This window comes from Scyliorhinus torazame, chromosome 18, assembly GCF_047496885.1.
Source record: "Scyliorhinus torazame isolate Kashiwa2021f chromosome 18, sScyTor2.1, whole genome shotgun sequence".
Taxonomy (NCBI): domain Eukaryota; kingdom Metazoa; phylum Chordata; class Chondrichthyes; order Carcharhiniformes; family Scyliorhinidae; genus Scyliorhinus; species Scyliorhinus torazame.
Genome location: NC_092724.1, coordinates 9,118,168 through 9,132,190, shown reverse-complemented (window position 1 = coordinate 9,132,190; position 14,023 = coordinate 9,118,168). Strand labels below are relative to the sequence as shown.

Below are 14,023 nucleotides of genomic sequence, written 5' to 3'. Positions count from 1 at the left end.
TGGCCCTGCAGGGAAAACTTAATATCCCCCCCATAATGGCCTTTAATCCCACACAGACGATTAGCACTGTGGCTTCACAGCGCCAGGGTCCCAGGTTCGATTCCCTGCTGGGTCACTGTCTGTGCGGAGTCTGCACGTTCTCCCTGTGTCTGCATGGGTTTCCTCCGGGTGCTCCGGTTTCCTCCCAGTCCAAAGACGTGCAGGTTAGGTGGATTGGCCATGATAAATTGCCCTTAGTGACCAAAAAAGGTTAGGAGGGGTTATCGGGTTACAGGGATAGGGTGGAAGTGAGGGCTTAAGTGGGTCGGTGCCGACTCGATGGGCCGAAAGGCCTCCTTCTGCACTGTATGTTCTATGTTCTAAAAAAAAGAGGTTGATTCTTTAAACTGTTCTCGCAAGCTACTTGGTTGTATCAAACTGTTCAGCAATCTAAGAAAACAGCTCAACACCGCGCGCGTTCTCATGGAAACTACAGATGTGCAATAAACACCAGCCCTGCAACATCTACATCACAAAAATTGATTTTAAAAGTTCTAACCAAAATTATATTGATTAATTAATAAGAAAGCAAATTCAGCTGTTATCTTAAGTTATAGATTTTCTTTTTATTCATTTGATATGGGTGTTGCTGGCTGGGCCAGCATTTGTTGCCCATCCCTAATTGCCCTTAAACTGAGTGGCTTGTTTGGTAATTTCAATTAGCATTTAAGAGTCAATTACTTTGTTGTGGATCTAGAGGCACATGTAGACCAGACCAGGTAAGGATGGCAGATTTCCTTCCCTACAGTACTTTAGTGAACCAGATAAGCTATGACAATCGACAATGGTTTCATGGTCATCGTTAGATTTTTATTCAAACGCAGGTCCTCCGAGCATTACCCTGGGCTGCTGGATTACTAGTCTACTATACCACTGCCTCCCCCAATTATAATTTTCGCCCTATCTCTGCAGTGATGTTCGCAGGTATCCTTGTTGGTTCAGTGACTGCAGTGAAAATACCAAATAATACTCTTAGTGGTCAACAAGCTGCTAGATCAATGTCACATAGAATCATAGAATGTTTACTGCGCAGAAGAATATTCGCCAGTTATGCCTGCGTCAGCTCTCTGCAAGAGCAACTCACCTAGTCTCATTCTACCCACCCCATCCTTTCTCAGTCGCCCTGCAATTTATTTCTCTTCAGATAAAGATCCAATCCCTTTTGCACACACATAGAATTGTAGCCGATTACAATTCAGTTGCCAGTTTCAATGATTACTTTACAGGACCTTAGTTAGGCCTCATTTGGAATAGTGTGTATAATTCTGGTCGCCACACAACCAGAAGAATGTGGATGCTTTGGAGAGGGTACAGAAGCGGTTTACTAGGATAGTGCCTAGTATGGCGGGCATTAGCTATGAGAGGTCTCACTGGAACGACGGAGGTTGAGAGGCGACCTGATAGAGGTCTACAAGATTATGAGTGGCATGGACAGATAGTCAGATGCTCTTTCCTGGGGTAGGAGAGTCAAATACTAGGGGGACATAGCTTTAAAGTGCTTGGGGAAAAGTTTAGAACTGATGTGCGAGGCAAGTTTTTTTTACACAGAGTGTGGTAAATATATGGAACGTGCTGCCTGGGGATGTGGTGGGAGCAGGTACGATAGTGGCATTTAAGGGGCATCTAGACAAATATATGAATAGGGTGGGAATGGAAGGATACCAACTTCATAAGTGCATACGGTTCTATTTTAGGCAGGTACCATGGTCGGCACAGGCTTGAAAGGCCAAAGGGCCTGTTCCTGTGCTGTGTTGTTCTTTGTACTGTTTTGAGATGGATGCAAAATGCTAATCATACCTGAAGTAGTACTACTAGCCACATTATTAATTATTGGCCCAACGTGTTACTGATTTCAGTTACTTTGTCAGTTAAGGCACTAAGGTGTTGTAAAGTACCTCAGAGAACAATCAGTGGAAAAATCCTTCAGATCCAATTTTTTTTATAGCTCCTAGCAATGAATTGGAAAAATCATTAGTAAGGACCTGGGAGTAAGTATGCTGTCGGCCTGCCAGCAACTTTGGTGGGGAATGATTGAATGGCAAAGGGGACTTTATTTCTGTAAAGTGAAAGACTGAATGATTTAAGGAAATGGTCTACTGTTAAATTAAAGTCACGAGTGATAAGTAAGCTTTAGACTATTCATTAATGGCAAACAATGTAGTTTCCTGACTGTTGAACACAAATTAAAGGAACAAAAATAGCAGTCACTCTGCATATTAGAAACTTACTTTATTTTGCTCATATTTGTATTGTATTTTAAGGGTTTCCATGGCTCTGATCATAGACTGCATGGCAGTGAATATATTCTGGTAGACTAACTTCGTATAGCCTCTTTTGTCTTCATCTGAATATCCACTCCCATGTATGATCCGCATCTGTTTGATGAATGTGCTCTTGCCACTTTCTCCAGTGCCTAGAAAACAATAATTGCACAAGGTTAGCACAAGTGACGGACTTGAGTATTTCATTACATCATTATCATCACTTTAAAATAACACTACATATTTAGTGATGTACCTACTGGCATGATGATTACATTCAGCAAAATCCACTTAATGAAGCCAATTCCAATAATACAAATAATTTCCATAAAGAGAAAATACGGAGTGAAGTAAATGGAGGCATCTTATTTTACCCTGTAACATTGGTGAAAATGTTTTGAGGATGGAATGGTTAATTGAGAACACACAGAATACTGAGTGGATAAAACTTAAATTCAAGGAAAAAAATCTTGATAACTCTATCACATTTAATTTATTCTAATACAACTGCCGAACCTCCACCTCACCACACACAATATTTATTTCATATAGGATAATGACTTTCTTCCAATAGTCCATTCATGGTCAAATGCATTTTATTAACAGCACATTGAAATACAGCTACAGAAATAAATTCACATTTAACTAAAATTTTCAAATAGGAGGACATTGAGGTTAGTTTTCTTAAAGAGAGAGAAATCAATATGCCGTACGTTCAAATTCTAGGCATCCAGCAGTGCAAATTTCATTGATACTAAGACATATACTTTACATTTACTCTTATCACCTGTAAGTCTGGACAGTGAAAACTTCAACTGGCTGTGCAAACATCAGCAATTCTGTTTCCCAATGTTACCTTGTACAATGTAAACATACTAATTCAGCAACAATGCAAAACGAAAGCTTAAAAGAACTGTCAAAACTTACGCCCATTCTATGTACAAGGGAGAAAAGTATGTTCGAAGCACATACACAAAAGATAAAATTGTACTTCTGTCCTTTTGTCAGCCAACACAAGTTGACCATTGCCACAGAATCAACTAAGCTGTATTTAGTCAGAGTAACAGGTGAACAAATGAGTGTCTGATGTAATTTTATTTTATGAAAATACTCAAATCACAAAACTGTACACCCATTCTACTTGTTGGAAATAACCCACAAAATGTAGAATACTGTGTATTATAAATCCAACATGTCTCATGTTTCAAATAGAAATTCGTAATCAGAAAACTTAAAGATGCAACTTACATACTGCATGCAAGTATCATTTTTAAAAGCACATTTGACCAATATAATAATCTTTATTAATGTCACAAGTAGGCTTACATTAACACTGAAATGAAGTTACTCTGAAAATCCCCTAGTCGCCACACTCGGCGCCTGTTCAGGTACACTGAGGGAGAATTCAAAATGTCCAATTCACCTAACAAGCATGTATTTCGGGACTTGTGGGAGGAAACCGGAGCACCCGGAGGAAACCCATGCAGACACGGGGAGAACGTGCAGACTCCACACAGTGACCCAAGTTGGGAGTCGTGCTATGAAGCAACAGTGCTAACCACTATGCTACCGTGCCGCCTTTCATAATCCAAAGATGTGAAGATTAGGTGGATTGGCCATGTTAAATTGCCCCATAGTGTCTAAAGATGTGCAGGTTAGATGACGGGTATGGGGGAAAGTGGGCCTGGGTGGGGTCCCTTTCGGAGGGTCCGTGCAGATTCGATGGGCTGAATGGCCTCCTTCAGCACTGAAGATTCGATGATTCTATAGCATTCTTAGTTCATCATCGTTTATTGCATCTACTCAGGCCACCATCAGCAACAAACCAATAAACAAACACCTCATCCTGGTGTAATATTTAACACAAAATGCTCTCATGGACATCCTCCACCCATGTTTGGGAAGAAAACGGATTATCAAAGTGTCATGTGCTCAGCAATGCACTTTCCTGAAATTTTATTTGAAAGAAAAATGACTGAAACGATTGTGTGAAAAAGTGTTATTCTAGATATGGGCGGCAAAGCGGTTAGCACTGCCGCATCACAGCATCAGGAAGCCGGATTCAATTCCGGCTTGGGCCATTGTCGGTGTGGAGTTTGTACGTTCATCCCGTGTCTCCGTGGGTTTCCTCCAGGTGTTCAGGTTTCCTCCCACAGTCCAAAGATGTGTAGGTTAGGTGGATTGTCCCTTAGTGTCCAGGGATGTGCAGCTTCGGTTATGGGGTTACGGGAATAGGGGAGAAGTGGGTATGGTAGAGTGCTCATTTGATGGTTCGGTGAAGACTCGATGGATCAAATGGCTTTCTGCACTGCAGGGATTCTATGATATTTCTGGTATAATCAATACATATATTCATTCTTACATCCAGTATTTATTGCAAGGGGGAAATAAAGGCCTTTTTTCAACTTGAAAACTGAATTTCAAAATCTTCACATTTCACCAAAATCCTAAACGCAGCAATCTCTCAAAAAGCAACAGTTAAGCACAGGATTTACCACTCCCAGAAGACCAATCACATTTCAGTGACTGACTAATGCTTAAATATGTCAAGCAGAGGAATGTAAACTTCAAGTCTTACATGTCTAACTACTTTGCAATTTAACAGAAATAACACTATTTCAGAACTAAATAATCACCTTTTTGGGATAGTTAATGCTTTGTTTATATTCAAGGCCCCACCTTCTCAACCTTGCCCCTCGCGTTAAGTGTGGTGACCCTCAGGATAAATCATCACCTGTCAACTCTCTCTGAAAGAAAAGGGGAGAGTAGCCTATGGTCCTCGGGGGCTACTGCGACTTTCATTTATGCTCAATTGACTTAACAGACCACAAGAGCAAAATATTGACTTTGGTGGAAGCCCAGTGATGATGTTGCATCAGTTCAAACGTTTAGAAAATATATCATGCACAAAATCCCTTGTAGGAGACTTTGGCACTACTAGATATTTGCATGAGCCTGTGCATTTTGAAACAATCAAATCTGAATGACAATTTTCTGGAAACAGTGTCAGGAAATGCTCCAAAATATTCATCACACATTTCATTAAAAGCAAAATAAATAAATTAGTTCCATCTATAACTGTCTGCTTTGTTTCCCAATCTCTACCAGTTCATTGCGTGCGTCTTTCATTGCTTCCTCCTGTGGCTTCCAGATTTTCCTTCAGTGGCATCTCTAATTTTGGCATTTGCCTTTTGTGAATTTCTCAACATTTCTGTCTGCCTTATTCTGGTCATAATGATTTCTAACAACAACTAAGACAACTTGCATTTGTACAGCACCTTTAACCTGGGAAATTTCTCAAGGAGTTTCACAGGAACATAATCAGAATTAAAATTGACAAGAGCCACAGAAAGATATCAGGAATAACCAAAAACTGGATTAAAGCAATACGTTTTAAGAATCTTAAAAGAGAAGTGCAGAGGCTGATGGGTTTGAGGAAGAAATTTCTCAGCCTACAATCTAAATTGCTAAAGATCAATGTAAGAACGACAGAATTGCATTTATATATTGCCTTTCATAAACTCAGCTAATGAAATACTTCTTGAAGAGTATTCAACTGTGGTGACGTAGGAACCGCAAAAGCCAAGTTACTCACAGCAAGGTTCCAAGAGAGCACTGTAGAAGAGTTTCAGTACCTGAAGCAGGGGTGAAAATGTACAGTTGCAGAGGTAGAAGTAGGCAGCCTTTGCGACGAAGAGGATATTGGGTCAGAAGTTCAACATAGGATGAAATAGGTTCCTAACAATCTGGTTTAAAGGATTTTTAAAAGATTGTTCAGATTGGGAGTGTCTCTCGTGAGGCCAACATTTGTCGCCCATCCTTAATTGCCCTTGTGGTGGTGGTACTGGTGATCCACCTTCTTGAATTCATACAATGTAGGTATATCTACAGTGCAGATGGGAAGTGAGCTCCAGATTTTACAACCAGTGGTAGGGATGAAACAGCTACAGAGTTTCAGAGGAACAATGCTGTAGTGGTAATGTTAAGGTGAGCACAGTAAGAAGTCTTACAACACCAGGTTAAAGTCCAACAGGTTTGTTTCAATATCACTAGCTTTCGGAGCGCTGCTCCTTCCTCAGGTAAATGAAGAGGTATGTTCCAGAAACATATATATAGACAAATTCAAAGATGCCAGACAATGCTTGGAATGCGAGCATTAGCAGGTGATTAAATCTTTACAGATCCAGAGATGGGGTAACCCCAGATTAAAGGGGCTGTTTAGCTCAGGGCTAAATCGCTGGCTTTGAAAGCAGACCAAGGCAGGCCAGCAGCACGTTTCAATTCACGTAACAGCCTCCCTGAACAGGTGCCGGAATGTGGCGACTAGGGACTTTTCACAGTAACTTCATTTGAAGCCTACTTGTGACAATAAGCGATTTTCATTTCATTTCATTTTCAAGAGGTGTGAATTGTGTCAAGCCAGGACAGTTGGTAGGATTTCTCAGGCCAGATGGTGGGGGATGAATACAATGCAACATGAATCCCAGGTCCCGGTTGAGGCCGCATTCATGTGTGCGGAACTTGGCTATAAGTTTCTGTTCGGCGATTCTGCGTTGTCTCGCGTCCTGAAGGCCGCCTTGGAGAACGCTTACCCGGAGATCAGAGGCTGAATGCCCTTGACTGCTGAAGTGTTCCCCGACTGGAAGGGAACATTCCTGCCTGGTGATTGTCGTGCGATGTCCGTTCATTCGTTGTCGCAGCGTCTGCATGGTCTCGCCAATGTACCACGCTTCGGGACATCCTTTCCTGCAGCGTATGAGGTAGACAACGTTGGCCGAGTCGCACGAGTATGTACCGCGTACCTGGTGGGTGGTGTTCTCACGTGTAATGGTAGTATCCATGTCGATGATCTGGCACGTCTTGCCGAAATTGCCATGGCAGGGTTGTGTGGTGTCGTTCTGAAGGCTGGGTAGTTTGCTGCAAACAATGGTTTGTTTGAGGTTGCGCGGTTGTTTGAAGGCAAGTAGTGGGGGGGTGGGGATGACCTTGGCAAGATGTTCATCTTCATCGATGATGTGTTGAAGGCTGTGAAGAAGATATCGTAGTTTCTCCGCTCCGGGAAAGTACTGGACGACAAAGTGTATTCTGTCGGTTGTGTCCCATGTTTTTCTTCTGAGGAGGTTGGTGCAGTTTTTTGCTGTGGCGCGTTGGAACTGTCGATCGATGAGTCGAGCGCCATATCCCGTTCGTACGAGGGCATCTTTCAACGTCTGTAGATGTCTGTTACGCTCCTCCTCGTCTGAGCAGACCCTGTGTATACGGAGAGCTTGTCCATAGGGGATGGCTTCTTTAATGTGTTTAGGGTGGAAGCTGGAGAAGTGGAGCATCGTGAGGTTATCCGTGGGCTTGCGGTAAAGTGAAGTGCTGAGGTGACCGTCCTTGATGGAGACGAGTGTGTCCAAGAATGCAACTGATTTTGGAGAGTAGTCCATGGTGAGTCTGATGGTTGGATGGAACTTATTGATGTCATCGTGTAGTCGTTTCAGTGATTCTCCAAGGCGGCTTTCAGGACGCACGACAACGCAGAATCGCCGAGCAGAAAATTATAGCCAAGTTCCGCACACTTGAGTGCGGCCTCAACCGGGACCTGGGATTCATGTCGCATTACATTCATCCCCCACCACCTGGCCTGCGAAATCCTACCAACTGTCCTGGCTTGACGCAATTCACACCTCTTTAACCTGGGGTTACCCCATCTCTGGATCTGTAAAGATTTAATCACCTGCTAATGCTCGCAGTCTAAGCATTGTCTGGCACCTTTGAATTTGTCTATATATATGTTTCTGGAACATACCTCTGCATTCACCTGAGGAAAGAGCAGCGCTCCGAAAGCTAGTCATATCAAAACAAACCTGTTGGGACTTTAACCTGGTGTTGTAAGACTTCTTACAGTGCTCACCCCAGTCCAACGCCGGCATCTCCACATCAATGTTAAGGTGGTTAGCAGATTCCACAGATAGTATTAAACTTGTAGCTTGAAAAAGTGGCTTGTGCTAAAATGCACCCTCGATTAGAGCAAAGGTAGTTCAAGCAGTGCAAGGATAAACAATGGCTACGGCAAGGGGCTCTATTGGAGAGATCACTAAAAGCCAGTGCATAGGTACAGGGAGCAATCCAAAATGGTTAATGAAATGCAATCTCAAAATGGTTGCAATATAAAAATGGAAGTGATGCTTTAACTGTACAGAGCTTTGGTCAAATCACATCTGGAATATGATATTCAGTTTTGGCCACCGAATCGCAGGAAGAATAAAAGTCTTGAAAAGGATAAAGAGTAAATTTACTAGAATATCAGGGCTTAAATGGAGGGCAAATTGTATAAAATTGACTTGAAATAAGGTTGAGGGATGATCAAATTGTGGTATTTAAAATGGACTCAACAGGTCAGACACTGGATAGAGGAAGCTCTGGTAGGTTAATCAAAAACAAGACTGCATAATCTTGAAACTGGGGCTTGGCCTTTTAGGAGTGAAATGGGGGAAACATTTCTCCATATAATGAACTGTGGAATTTTAGGTCTCTCTTGGGTAGAGAGACGAGATGTGAGCTGAATAGGACTGAGGAGCTGAATGACCAGTTGTAATCTCAACTGAGACAAGTAATGTTTTCAATTTTTTTGGAATTCCACCAGGTATTTTACTAGAGAGTGAAGTCACAAGGTTCACTGTTTAAAAACTAAAGAATGTAACTACATAAAAGTTAGAGAACACAAATAACTGCATTCTAACATAAAAACTAATGACATAGTTATGAATACTGCAAAAGGGAGGTGGTGGCACAGCAGTAATTGTCACCGGACAAGTAATCTAGAGGCCCAGGTTAATTCTCTGAAAACATGGGTTCAAATGCCACCATAGCAGCTGATGGAATTTAAACTCAATTAATTTAAAAAATCAATGAATTGTTGATCACTGCAAAAACCCATCTGATTCACTAATGCCCTTCAGGGAAGGAAAGATACCCCCCTTACCTGGTCTGGCATACATGTGACTCCAGACCAAGCAATGTAGTTGATTCTTAACTACCCTCTGAAATGGCCCAGCAAGCCACACAGTGCATCAAATTGCCAAAATGGAATGAAATAACCTGGAAATGACAGCAAACCCAGCCCTGTCGACCCTGAAAAATCCTTCTTACTAACATCTGGGGGGGATGGTGTAAAAATTGGGATAGATGTCCCACAGACTATTCAAGTCACACCCTGACAGAATTGCGCTCAGCATTATCATACCTTACAGATAGTGTCCCAGACAGCACCATCAGCATTCTTGATTATGTCCTGTCCCACTGGCAGGGCAGGCCCCCCAGAGGTGGTAGCACAGTTATAAACTGTCAGGAGGGAGTCGCCCTGGGAGTTAACATTCAATCTGCACCCCATGAAGTCTCTTGGCATCAGGTCAAACATGAGCAAGGAAAGCTCCTACAACTTCAATGTCCATCAAGCACAATGGCTTGGTAGCACCGCTATTGACTAAAATGGCTAAGTCCAAAAGGGCCAAAGACTTTGGGTATTTATCTAAGAATTAATTCACTTGTGTTAAGACTCCATCAAAAGGGGCTGGAATTGACTGCGGCTAGCCCAGGGTGTTGTAACAATAACTTCCATCGCATGAGTGGGTCTGCAACAGGTGGTGAGGGAACCCTCAAGAGGGAAAAAATCATACCTGACCTAATCCTCACCAATCTACCTGCAACAAATATATCGGTCTGTGGCAGTATTGTTAGGAGTGATAGCCCTTGGAGATGAATCCAGTCTTTACATGGCGAATACTGCAAGGGTCCTTCCTGTATATTTCCTTTTTTCATTTTGCCATTATAATTTTTGATCCATGGATGATCAATGGACATGTATCTGTAGGTTAAGCAGCAGAGAGGAGTGAGGAATTCAGAAGTTACAGCAGAGAACACCTTGTTTGTCCAAATAGGAGGCTTCAGACCTTTTTGGTAACAGAGACAGAGATGGGACGGGACTTGGTTTGATTGGGCTTGTGGCCAATTAATTCCCCGGTAACCAAAGTGATTGGATCCTATCCCAGTGGAATGATTTCCAGAGGCCCAAGGAGGTCAGTTTGACTCATGGAGTCACGGGGACAAGGACCTACTCTCTCCTCCGTGTTTTCTCCAGAAAGGCTGTTGAGTGCTGGACTTCTTAAGCTGCAGAGAACCTGAATAATTGAATCCACAGGGAAACCATTACAGGTTGCAAACAAAGACCAGGGCCTACTCGCTCTCTCCAGAAAGGCTGCGAGTGCTGTATTCCGGAAACTCCAAAGACCTGAAGGTAAAACCTCGAACTGAAAGCAAAGTTTGAAGAGGAGTAAGGTGCTGGAAACAACCATCTGAAATAGACTATTTTTCCTTTTACTTGTGATTTTTATTCCTTTCCTCTCTTCTGCGTTTGTCAGTAACGTGTCGAAGGTGGGGGGGGGAGGGGGGTTAAAGTGGGTAATTAGGAATTAGATGATAGTTAACCAGTTGTATTTGCTACATATTTCATTATAGTTCTTATAAAAGTAATTGTCTACATTTACAAACATGGGGGCTGTAATTATTGGGCAGCCAAGGGCCAAAGACTTTGGGTATTTATCGAAGAATTATTAGTTAACTCACTTGTGTTATGACTTCATCAAGTGGGGCTGGAATTGACTGAGGCTAGCCCAGGGTGTTGTAACAATCCCTTCCATCGTGCTGTGTGGCAGTAGCACCGTGTTAAATGGGCTAGATTTTGGACAGCTTTAGAAACTCAAAACTGGACATCCATAATGCGTGCTGGGTCATCATCAGCAGAAGGATTGTATTCAACTACAATCTGTACCTCATGGCCCATATATCCCTCACTCTACCATGAAGCCAGGGGTTCAGTGACAGGGTTCAAAGAAGAGCGCAGGAGACAATGCCAGGAGCAGACCCAGGCATACCTAAAAACAAGGTGCCAACTTGATGAAGTTACAACACAAGACGACTTGCATCCGATGCAGCATGCAATAGGCAAGAGCTAAGCAATCTTGCAACCAACAGATTAGATCTAACCGCTGCAATCCTGCCACATCCGGTCGTGAATGGCAGTGGGAAATTAAACAATTAAAAGGAGGTTGTTCCAAAATTATCCCCATCCTCAATTGGAGGAGCCCAGCACATAAGTGCAAAAGACAAGGTTGGAACATTTGTAACCATCTTCATACACAACTGACATTTGGATGATTCATCTCAGCCTGCTCCCATGGCCCCCAGCATCACAGATGCCAATTTGTTAAGAAACGGCAAACGGCACTGGATACCAAAAGGGTTATGTACCCTCACAGCATTCCAGCAATAGTATTAAAACTTGTGCTTCAGAGCTAGCCAAACCTTTAAGCCAAGCGTCCAGCACATCTGCAACACTGGCATCTACCTGGCAACGGTGAAAATTGCTCAGATATGTCCTTTTCCCATCCAAGCCAGACACCATCCTGATTTTGAACTATATTATGATTACTTCACTGTTGCTGGGTCAAAATCCTGGAACTTCCTCCCTAACAGCAGTGGTGGGCACTCTGACAACACGTGGATTGCAGTGATTCAAGAAGGTGATTGAGCTCACTGCCATTTTAAGGGAAATTAGGGATGGGCAATAAATGCTGCTTTCGCCAGAATGAATACAAAAAACCTCGAAACCAAACTTTACTCACGTTTCCTTCTACTGCCATTTGGCTTCTGCCCTAATAGTTCGAATTGACAAAAATCAGCTGGTTAACCATTTGGTCAGAGTACTGCTGTAAAGATTTGTACAAGGTTGGGTTTTCTTGGGACTTCCTCCTACTTCCGCTAAGATTATCCCATCAAATCCCCTCCAACCATCCCATGGTTTTAGCCTCTCAGTTCAACACAGGCATCACTTGCTTTTTAAACATTTGGATCAGACTTATCCTGGTTTTATTTAACTCTTAATTCTTGACTCAAGGATCGGTCTTCTCAGCTTGACTACCCCAAAGGTCCAGCTCACTGTTAGTAGAGTGCTTCAGTCATCAAGCGTTTTAAACCCCTTGCGCCAGATCACATTGAAAGAGGCATTACCGCATTCAACTTGTTCTAACTTAAACTACATGAAAACAGGACCTCATAAAAGGAATGTATTCCACCCTGTAATTACCTTTTGATTTCTACTGTTAATCTCCCAAACAGCTTGGTCATATTAGTTACTTGATGCAAGCTGCTTTTAAAAAAATCAAATCATCCTGGTTCTTAAAGGGAACACCATCCCAACATAAAATATAGGTTTTGCCACCCCTTCCCCTGCAAAAAGCACATGAGCCATCAGACTACTTTAACTCATTTGTTCTATGTGAAAGGAAGATGCCGAAATGTTATTTTTCTGAACTAATGGAGACCCCTGATATTTTTAAAAGATGTAGGCGCAGAATGAACTGAATCTGTTAAAACGGATGATTGATTGGAGCAAATTGAACTCTAATAATGCAAGTGGGCTCTCAGGAGAACCACAAGAAATCTAGGTTACCAGCTAAGCCAAAAATACAAAGAAAACAATTCAAGGTCAAGCTCAATGTATAAAAGCCACAGGCATGCACTTGCAAAAAAGAAACATTCTTACTTGGTTTCTACTATATATGCCCTTTGCATATCCAATTAAGGAACAATTCACTTTAGTTTTAAAACATTCTAATGTTTATTCTAGAATTATTTTGGTGCAGCAGGTGTTGCATTTTTAACTCTAGTTAAAACAGCAATTACATGGATATAATAGTGAAAACTATGAATGGTTACAATAAAATATCATAATGCCTGCTTATTTGATGATACTTCTTGATTTTTAATTGTAATCTTTTTGTTTCCTCAGTTTAGCCACTTTTTGAGTTGCAATTTATTGATCATGGCATATTGTCATTCATTTCAAGCTAATAACCTGAGCACTTTAGAATCATCGGAAGTTTACAAAACAGAAAAGGCCACTTGGCCCATCGTGGCAAAGAAGCCATCCAACCTAATCCCATTTTGTCCATAACCCTGCAGGTTACGGTGCCTTGAGGTGCATATCCAGACAGCTTTTAAATGAATCAGAGTTTCGGCCTCTTCTCTCAGGCAGAGTTCCAGGCTCCGACCACCCTCTGGGTGAAAACGTTTTTCCTCAACTCCCCTTTAATCTTTTTACCAATCACTTTAAATCTAGGCCCCAGTCACTGACCTCTCTGTGAAAGCCCCCCCAATCTACTCTATCCAGGTCCATCACAATTTTGCAAAACTCAATTAAATCTCCCCTCATCCTCCAATGCTCCAAGGAGAACAACTGCTGCCTATCATAGCTGCAATTCCTCCAGTACTGGCAACATCCTCATAAATCTCCTGTCTCCTCTCTGAAGCAATTACATCCTTTCTGTAATGAGGTGACCAGAACTGCACGCAGTACTCAACTTGTGGTCTAACTAAGGTTTTATATATAGTTCCAGCATAACCTCCCTGCTCTTATATTTCAAGCCTCAGTTAATAAATAAAAGGATTTAATTTGCTTTCTCAACCATTTCATCAACCTGTTCTGCTGCCTTCAGGGATCTGTGTACCCTCACTTACTCTGCACCTTTCTGTATCCTCCTATTTCTTGTATAATCCTTTGCCTTGTTTGACCCCCAAATGTATCACTTCACACTTCTCTGGGTTGAATTCCATTTGATACTTTCTGCCCAGAGACAGGCACATGCAGAACTCATTAAAAAATCACGACCCGAGAAAAA

The 14,023-nt window shown here is 42.1% G+C and overlaps 1 protein-coding gene across 1 annotated transcript in view; it reads right to left on the bottom strand.

Moving 5' to 3' along the window:
* Positions 1-14,023, bottom strand: part of LOC140394925 (guanine nucleotide-binding protein G(q) subunit alpha) — a 156,977-nt gene that overhangs the window by 45,236 nt on the left and 97,718 nt on the right. Inside the window, exon 2 of the mRNA XM_072482118.1 lies at positions 2,268-2,452. Coding sequence (XP_072338219.1) covers positions 2,268-2,452 — 185 coding nt within the window. The remainder of the gene's footprint in view (positions 1-2,267; positions 2,453-14,023) is intronic.